Source organism: Amblyraja radiata, chromosome 11, assembly GCF_010909765.2.
Source record: "Amblyraja radiata isolate CabotCenter1 chromosome 11, sAmbRad1.1.pri, whole genome shotgun sequence".
Lineage (NCBI taxonomy): Eukaryota > Metazoa > Chordata > Chondrichthyes > Rajiformes > Rajidae > Amblyraja > Amblyraja radiata.
Window position 1 is genome coordinate 5,032,910 of NC_045966.1, and position 10,139 is coordinate 5,043,048.

A 10,139-nucleotide genomic window follows, 5' to 3' on the forward strand; every position below is an offset into this window, starting at 1 on the left:
AGGGAGATGTTAAAAATGTCTGTCAGAACCAGAGCCAGCTGGTCGGCACATCCCCTAAGCAGACGCCCCGGTATGTTATCCGGTCCGGCTGCCTTTCGCTGGTCAATACCCTCCAGGATTCTGCGGACTTCAGCAGTTTCAAAAGACAGTGTCTGTTCTCCTGGTTGAGGCTCTAATTTCCTCACTGTAGTGGTGTTCAGTGCCTCAAACCTGCCAAAATGATTATTTAGTTCATTTAGAAAGTCTGTGTCATCCTTACAAGACATCTGAGGGGCCTTGTAGTTTGTTATGGCCCGGATGCCTTCCCACATGTTCCTGGTGTTGGTATCATCCTGGAAGAAACCCTGGATTTTCTGTCCGTGGGCGCGCTTTGCTTTCCTAATTTCGCGGTTGAGGTTGGCTCTCGCTGTTCTCAGAGCCCCCAAATCACCAGATTTAAAAGCCGCATTTCGTGCTTTCAGCATGGCACGCACCTCTGCAGTAATCCAAGGTTTGTGGTTGGCCCGGGTTGTGATGTTCCTGATGACAGTGACGTCCTCCATGCACTTCTGTATGTATCCCGACACAGACATGACATACTCATCCACATTGATGTTTTGGTTACGAGTGGCTGCTGTCCTGAACATGTCCCAGTCCGTGCACTCAAAGCAGTCCTGGAGTGCTTCTGTAGCTCCCTCAGACCAGACTCTAACCTGCTTCACAGTGGGTTTCTCTCTGATCAGCAGGGGCTTATAGGCTGGGATGAGCATTACAGAGAGGTGGTCAGAGGAGCCGAGGTGAGGCCGGGGTACTGCTCTGAAAGCCTGCTTGATGTTACTGTAGACCCGGTCCAGCGTATTCTCTCCACGTGTAGCAAAGTCCACATATTGATGGAAATGAGGGAGGGCAGTCTTCATGTTGGCCTGGTTAAAGTCCCCAGCAACAATGACAACGCCCTCTGGATGATTTCTTTGCAGCTCACTGATGGAACGGTAGAGAATACGCAGAGCCTCCTTAGTGTTGGCCGCGGGGGGGATGTATACAGCAGTAATGCTAACCACAGTAAACTCCCGTGGCAGATAGAATGGCCTGCATTTCACAGTCAAAAACTCTATGTCCGGAGAGCAGTGGCTGGAAACAGCGGTAGCATTATTACACCAGCTGTTGTTTGTGTAGATGCACACACCCCCACCCCGGGATTTACCAGTCAAAACAGTGTCCCTGTCGAGCCGGAAAGTTGTTAGCCCCCCTAAGCTAACAGCCGCATCAGGTACAGATGAGTTTAGCCATGTCTCTGTCAAAACTATAACGCAGCAGTCTCTCACCTCCCTTTTTGTTGTGAGATCCAGATGTAAATAATCCATTTTATTTTCCAGAGAGCGGACATTCGACAGGAGAACGGATTGGGAGCGGTGTCCTCCACGGGTTAGCCTTTAGCCTCGCCGTTAGCCCACTTCGACAGCCCCGCTTCTGTCTTCTGTAGCGCCGCCTCCGTGTCCTTCTGCAGCGGCCAGTGTTTGTGAATGTCTCCGCAATTCTGCAGGCCGCTGGGTCCTCCCGACGCAGCAGTCCGAGACAGTGCAGGCGTTCCTCGAGTTCAACGTCCAAGTAGTCTCTACTGCTTAACCGTTGTAATCTCAGTAATGCCCCATGATCGTACGTTAACTTGCAGCCTGCCCGCTGCAAGTTATGAAGCCGGATTGTAGAAAACTTACCGCTATCCCTAACGAGAGTCAATGCAGCCGCAGCCAACCAGGGCGCCGCCCACCGAGTCCGCAGCCACCAGTGATCCCCGCACACTAACACTATCCTACACGCACTGGGGATATTTTACATTTATAGCAGGCCAATTAACCTGCAACCCTGTATGGCTTTGGAGTGTGGGAGGAAACCGGAGCACCCGGAGAAAACCCACGCAGGTCACGGGGTGAAGGTACAAACTCCGTACAGGCGACACCCGTGGTCAGGATCGAACCCGGGTCTCCAGCGCTGTAAGGCAGCAACTCTACCGCTGCGCCATCGTGTTACAAACAGATTTTACTCGAAGGATTTTCAGCTGGTCTTAAAAGGAAGGAAATACATTCCTGCCTGTGAATGAGTGGTAATTTGATCCATGAATGGAAGCAATAAGCAATTCAACAGTTCAGACAATCCACTGCAAAGGATAATTTTCTTGAGAAGAACTACACAGTCAGGAGAAAGATACAAAGTGCTGGAGTAACTCTGTGGGTCAGGCAGCTTCCCTGGAGAACAAGAAGGGTCCCAACCAAAAAAAATCCCCCATCCAGAGATGTTGCCTAATCCGCTGAGTTACTCCAGCACTTGGTGTAAAGAGTGTCTAGCTACAGTGTGGGAACAGGCCCTTCGGCCCACCGAACTCATGCCGACCATCGATCACATGTCCACTGGTTCTTAGTCCTACACACTAGGGTGAATTTACAAAGCCAATTAACCTGCAAACTTGCACGTCTTTGGAATGTGGGAGGGAACCGGAGCGCCCGGAGAAAACCCACGCGGTCACGGGGAGAACGTACAAGCTCCGTACGGACGGCACCCGAAATGAGGATCGAAGTCGGGTCTCTGGCACTGTGAGGCAGCAGCTCTACCCGCTGCACCTCTGTACCGCCCTAGAATGAAGCAACGAGAAGCAATGCAGCCTGCCATGGGAGGCAGTAACGTTGCCAATTTTCTCAAAATTGAAACAGCCTCGGGCAGGAAAAGCATATTACATTTCAGCAAATCTATCTGCCACATGATCTGCAAAGTCACAGGGTGATACAGTGTGGAAACAGGCCCTTCGGCCCAACTTGCTGATACCAGCCAACATGCCCCAGCTGCACTAATCCCACCTGCCCGCGCTTGGCCCATATCCCTCCAAACCTGTCCCATCCATGTACCTAACGGTAACTTGAATGTTGGGATAGTCCCAGCCCCAACTACCTCCTCTGTCAGCTCGTCCCATACACACACCACCCTCTGTGTGAAAATGTTACCCCTCAGATTCCTATTAAATCTTTTCCCCTTCATCTTAAACCTACAGTATGTCCTCTGGTCCTGAATTTCCCTACTCTATGCAAGATATTCTGTGCATCTACCCAATCTATTCCTCTCATGATTTTATACACCTCTATAAGATCACCCCTCATCCTCCTGCGCTCCAAGTGATAGAAAGCTAGAGACATTTTGTCAAACGTCTGATGAAACCCCAGTATTCGGGCTTATTCCTTCTCAAGTCCAGAAACAGGGGTCACAGTTTAAGAATAAGGGGTAGGCCATTTAGGACTGAGATGAGGAAAAACATTTTCACCCAGAGAGTTGTGAATCTGTGGAATTCTCCGCCACAGAAGGCAGTGGAGGCCGATTCACTGGATGTTTTCAAGAGAGAGTTAGATTTAGCTCTTGGGGCAAAGGGAATCAGGGGATATGGGGAGAAAGCAGGAACGGGGTACTGATTATGGATGATCAGCTATGATCATATTGAATGGCGGTGCAGGCTCAAAAGGCCGAATGGCCTACTCCTGCACATCTTGTCTATGTTTCTATGTTTGTAATATTGCACGCACAAGACCAGCTACGGTCTACATGGCTTCGGCAACAATCTCCATCAGCTCTGCTGAATGGATGAACAAGCACCTTATAAGTGTTTGAGAGCAAGGAAACATTCCCAAACATGGAGTAGATAAGGTAAGCTCTTTGTGGGTTAAGACATTTGTTTAATAGACAATAGACATTAGACAATAAGTGCAGGAGGAGGCCATTCGGCCCTGCGAGCCAGCACCGCCTTTCAATGTGATCATGGCCGATCATCCCCAATCAGTACCCCGTTCCTTCCTTCTCTCCATATCCCCTGACTCCGCTATCTTTAAGAGCCCTATCTAGCTCTCTCTTGAAAGTATCCAGAGAATCGGCCTCCACCGCCCTCTGAGGCAGAGAATTCCACACACTCACAACTCTCTCGGTGAAAAGGTTTTTCGTTGTCTCCGTTCTTAATGGCTTACCACTTATTTTAAAACTGTGGCCCCTGGTTCTCGACTCCCCCAACATCGGGAACATGTTTCCTGCCTCTAGCGTGTCCAAACCCTTAATAATCTTATAGGTTTCAATAAGAATTCCTCTCATCCTTCTAAACTCCAGAGTGTACAAGCCCAGCCGCTCCAATCTATCAACATATGACAGTCCCGCCATCCCGGGAATTAACCGTGTGAACCTACGCTGCACTCCCTCAATAGCAAGAAAGTCCTTCGTTAAGTTTGGAGACCAAAACTGCACACAATAATCTTGGTTTTAATAAATCACTGCTAATTTTGAGATGCTGCAGACAGCCTTCAGTCTGAAGAAGGGTCTCGGCCGAAACGTTGCCTATTTCCTTCGCTCCATAGATGCTGCTGCACCCGCTGAGTTTCTCCAGCACTTTTGTCTACCTTCGATTTTCCAGCATCTGTAGTTCCTTCTTAAATGGCATCAGTAACCTATCCCAACCAATCCATGGAAACCTCTCAGATGCCCTCATGAACAACTTTCCCTCCCCCCACAGGAGAACATGGATAGGTGATGTTTCACAGAGTGCTGGAGTAACTCAGCGGGTCAGGCAGCATCTGTGGAGAACATGGATAGGTGACGTTTCAGGTCGAGACCCTTCTTCAGACTGATTGTAGTAGGGTTAAGAAAGCTGGAAGAGAGGAGGGAGGGGACAAAGTCAGGCAAGTGACAAATTTCTTTGAAATAATATCGATCTCTGGAAAGGCAGCACTGTGATTTAGAACCGTAAGCTCAGTGTATAAACGCTGCAGGAAGGCAGAGCTCCCAGGACAATGGGATGTGAGTTTGCAGATGCCCGCTGAGCTGCTGCCGCTGATGTTTGAGCTATTATTGTAACATTCCAGTAGGATTCAGCCTCGTGGCTTTTACCTGCATCGCCGACAGCAACAAATGTTCCAGTTACTCGTTTGGAGACCAGGGCGGCCACGGTGGCACAGCGGTAGTGTTGCTGCCTTGCGGCGCTTTCAGCACCAGGGACCCGGGTTCGATCCCGGCCACGGGTGCTGCCTGTACGGGGTTTATACCTTCTCCCCGTGACCTGAGTAGGTTTTCTTGGAGATCTTCCGTTACCTCCCACACACCAGATACATACATGTTTGTAGGTTAATTGGCTTGGTATAACTGTAAAATGTATTTGTACAGGGCCCTAGTGAGACCACACCTGGAGTATTGTGTGCAGTTTTGGTCCCCTAATTTGAGGAAGGACATTCTTGCTATTGAGGGAGTGCAGCGTAGGTTTACAAGGTTAATTCCCAGGATGGCGGGACTGTCATATGTCATATGGCCAGCCCGGCGAGACAGGCAGAGTTGAGCTGCATTTAGCGCTGGATTGAGCCTCCGAAGCCTCACATGTGTGTGTGTGAGTGTGCGCATGCGGCCACCAAAAAAGTGTGTCCCCTGTCCCCTCCATGTTTTGATAGCGAGTTCCGCTCTTGACCACAAGGATGTCCTTCCTCAAATTCGGAGACCAAAACTAGACACAATACTCCAGATGTGGTCTCACCTATACAACTGCAGAAGAACCTCTTTACTCCTATACTGAAATCCTCTTGTTATGAAGCAGTGTACAACTTGATCATTGCTTCTTCCAAATTACACACTGCACTTTTAGGTTATGTAGTTCAATATTTCATCAGCTTTTATTGATTACAGTTCTGCATTGACTGGAAATGCTAAGTTAATTAGCTTTAAGTATATTACTGTCACGGGTAGCACAGTGGTACAGAGGTACACCTGCTGTCTTACGTCTCCAGAGACCTGGGTTCAATCCTGACTACAGCTGCTCTCCCCGTGACCTGCGTGGGTTTTCTCCAGGTGCTCCGCTTTCCTCCCACACTCCAAAGACGTACAGGTTTGTAGGTCAAATGGTTTGGATAAAATTGCAAATTGTCCCTAGTGTGTGTGTGTAGGATAGTGTTGGTGTGCGGGGATCGCTGGTCTTCGGGGCTCATAAACATAGAAAATAGATGGAGGAGTAGGCCATTCGGCCCTTCGAGCCAGCACCGCCATTCAAAAAGACCACGGCTGATCATCCAAAATCAGTACCCCGTTCCTGCTTTCTCCCCATATCCCTTGATTCCTTTAGCCCTAAGAGTTATATCAAACTCTCTCTTGAATACACCCAGTGAATTGGCCTCCACTGCCTTCTGTGGCAGAGACTAAGTGGGCTGAAGGACCTGTTTCCGTGCTGCATCTTTAATCCCCGTTATAATTCACGATGGCGCTAAGCAAACACTTCATTGTAGATCATAGCAGGTACAGCTGGATCTCAATGATTTCACTCTGCTTTCAGCATTAGAACAGTATCAGTCAATTTCACAGTTTAAGGTACCCAAAAATGCTGAAGAAACTCAGCGGGTGCAGCAGCATCTATGGAGCGAAGGAAATCGGCAACGTTTCGGGCCGAAACCCTTCTTCACATCGCCTATTTCCTTCGCTCCATAGATGCTGCTGCACCCGCTGAGTTTCTCCAGCATTTTTGTCTACCTTCGATTTTCCAGCATCTGCAGTTCCTTCTTAAACAATTTCACAGTTAAGTTGTTTAGAGATACAGCATGGAAACAGGCCCTTCGGCCCACCCAGTCCCACCCGACCAGAGTCATGGGGTCTATGACGCTGCCTCAGAGGGCGGTGGATGCCGGTTCTCTGGATACTTTCAAGAGAGATCTAGATAGGGCTGTTACAGCTAGCGGAATCAGTGGACATGGGGAGAAGGCAGGAACGGGGTACTGATTGTGGATATCAGCTATGATCACATTGGTGGCAGTGCTGGCTCGAAGGGCCGATGGCCTACTCCTGCACCTATTGTCTATTGTCTATAGGATAGTGTTAGTGTGCGGGGATCGCTGGTCAGTGCGGACTCGGTGGGCCGAATGTGCCTGTTTCCGCGCTGTATCTCTAAACTAACCTAAACTAAAATTATTTCCCCTGTTGCTGCTTCATCTGATGATCAATTGCCAATTCTATTCATAAGTATTAATGTCTTGCTGCATAAAACAGAATTGGAAGTGTGACAATTTTACGATGTGTACTTAGTCGTAAATCACTCCCTGAAAATTAATTTATGAATCAATTTGCAGAGTTACAAATGCAACACCATCCATGTGGGGAGCAGTCGCTTTTAACAGCTTGACGCCAAATTTTGCAAAGGACTTGGCATTTTAATTAAACTAATTCATAACTAGAAAAGCTATGTTGCATGCACAACAGCAATCTTTATTTTACCAGGTCATTAAACATGAAAATCTATTACTAAACTAATTGACATCATGAATGCGCAGAAAATTTATGGTGGTGTCACTTAAAAATTGTCCTGCATAATTATCTACGGAGGTATCAACGGACGTTTCTTCGTTTCAAAATTAATAACTTAATGGAAGAGTTTACAATGCTATTCCCACAGAACGTGTTTAATGGTTGACCACTATTTCACTTTCTACCTGCGCGTTACAAGAAAATGCTTCACCTTACGATCTTGAAAGTTAATTGAAGAATATTCTTTGGTTTGTTTTATGTGGTGGGAGGGGGGAGGGGGAGGGGATCGGGGAAACATTTTTTCAAATTCTTAGTTTACCGAAGAAGGGATTAATTTTCGGATCACATTCTCCGGCGCGCTCTGCGGCCTTCCATCGATGGAGCTGGAAGCCCCCTCGGACTGACTTTGAGCCCTATCGCGGAGCGCCGACTTAACATCGGAGCTGATCCCTTGCCCAGGATCGCTCCCACCGCGGCCACCGCGGACTTTACCATCAAGAGCTCGCTGTCTCGGGAGAGGCTAATCAGGAAGCACCAACGTTGCGGAAGGTTCGACCAGCCCCGACGCGAGGTTCGATCGCCCAGCGCGGGGGAGCTGACACCCCCCCCCCGATGCGGGAGCGGATCGCCTCGACGCGGAGGGTCCGAACGCCGCCGGCTACGGGAGTCAAGATCGTCCCATCAACGGGGGCTCGAGGCCCATGATCGAGGAAGAACTAAGGGAAGGACTTGAACTTTATTTCGCCTTCCATCACAATGAGGAATGTGGAGGAGTCACTGTGGTGGATGTTGATGTTAAAATGTGTTTTTGACTGATCTGGTGCTTTAAATTGTATGACTGACCTGGCCAATGAAATTCCTCGTATGTTGCAAAACATACTTGGCGAATAAAGTGTGATTCTGATTCTTTCGAGGGATCTAACGTGAGGCGATATTAGACTTTAGACTTATGAGATTCAGCGCGGAAACAGGCCCTTCGCGCCGACCAGCGATCCCCCCGCACACTAGCACTATTCTACACACACTGGGGACAATTTACAATTTTTACCAAAGCCAATTAACCTACAAACCTGCGCGTCTTCGGGACGTGGGAGGAAACCGGTGCGCCCGGAGAAAACCCACGCAGGTCACGGGGTTGAACGTACAAACTCTGTACAGACAGCGCCCGTAATCAGGATGGAACCCAATGCTGTGAGGCAGCAACTCTACCACTGGGCCATGTGATGCCCTTAGTCATCAAGACCATCACGAATAATTTACTTGTGGGAATGGCCTCTTGGTCATCCTTGGTCAAGCCCCTGTCCCACCTGAACGGAAACCTCCGGTGACCTTGCGCCCCACCCAAGGTTTCCATGAGTCCTACAGGATCTTTGCTACCGACCGCACACACACACACACACACACACACACACACACACATCGCGAAGGTGGGGGCCATGGACAGCGGAGGAGCGCTGTCTGCGCGATGAAGAGGAAGGTAAACGGCTGTCACAGACAACGGTAAGTCCTTTAGAGAGCGCGGGAGGGAGGGAGAGAGAGAAGGGGAGAGAGAAGGGGGGGAAAGGGGAGAGAAGGGGAGAGAAGGGAAGAGAGAAGGGGAGAGAAGGGAAGAGAAGGGGAGAGAAAGGGGGGAGAAGGAGTGGAGACAGTTTTAAGTAGTTTAATAAAGTTAGCGGGCATTTTACCTTCCGGCGGATCTTCTAGGTCCTAAAAACCAAATATCCTACAGGAGCTTTGCTGAAAACTCCAATGAGCCAATCAAAATGGCCGGTCAGTGAAGGAGATAATAATAATAATAATGGATGGGATTTATATAGCGCCTTTCTAATACTCAAGGCGCTTTACATCGCATTATTCATTCACTCCTCAGTCACACTCGGTGGTGGTAAGCTACTTCTGTAGCCACAGCTGCCCTGGGGCAGACTGACGGAAGCGTGGCTGCCAATCTGCGCCTACGGCCCCTCCGACCACCACCAATCACTCACACACATTCACACACATTCACACACAGGCAAAGGTGGGTGAAGTGTCTTGCCCAGGGACACAACGACAGTATGCACTCCAAGCGGGATTCGAACCGGCTACCTTCCGGTTGCCAGCCGAACACTTAGCCCATTGTGCCATCTGTCGCCCCAGATGGCCTTCGACTGCCTGTAAGTAAATACCGACCCCACTCCACTGGCTTAGACCAAACGGCAACCTATTTTTAGTCGAGGCCGGTTTTGAATTTGTTGAAATACTCGCAGCAATATAGAAGAATCCTCGATTACATGGAAACCACTTTCGACCATTAGGGAGAGTGACCAAAACCTCCGAGAACCTCGGGTGGGGCGCAAGGCCACCAGAGATTTCCGTTCAGGTTTCCCAAGTGGGACAGGGGCTTCAGATGATGGCAGCAACTCTGCTGCAGTTCCTTCCTCCTCCGCGCTGCTCCTCCTCCACACACTTTTGGGCGAAAGAAACTAACGATGACTCACAGTTTTCCAACATGTTCAAGTTTTTATACTGCTGAGTGACGGAATATTTATCCTCTTCCACTTGACGACTTCAACTCTTTCATTCCTTTCCCCCCACAAACTATCTTACCTTCGGCATCAGAAGATCAGTCCCTTCTGCAATAAAACCTCCATCCTATCCTCGTGGGTTGGATTCAGTCGGAAGTCCTGGAAAGAAAAATAAAGTGAGATATCTCACCCCCACACTCTCCCTGCCTCTATCTTAAGTCCGGTTGAATATAGGATAGAACTTTACTTCATTTATATTGCTTATATAACAATGCAACTATACAAGAATCTGTGTGGCACGGTGGCTCAGCGGTAGAGTTATTGCCTCACAGCGCCAGAGACTCAGGTTCGATCCTGAACACA

General features: G+C 49.0%; 1 protein-coding gene across 1 annotated transcript in view; it reads right to left on the reverse strand.

Annotated features, from left to right (window-relative positions):
* sgcd (sarcoglycan delta) overlaps window positions 1-9,937 on the reverse strand; it is a 195,987-nt gene extending 186,050 nt beyond the window's left edge. The window contains exon 1 of the mRNA XM_033029213.1: window positions 9,859-9,937. Coding sequence (XP_032885104.1) covers window positions 9,859-9,867 — 9 coding nt within the window. The 5' untranslated portion in view covers window positions 9,868-9,937. The remainder of the gene's footprint in view (window positions 1-9,858) is intronic.
* Window positions 9,938-10,139: the final 202 nt, after the last annotated feature.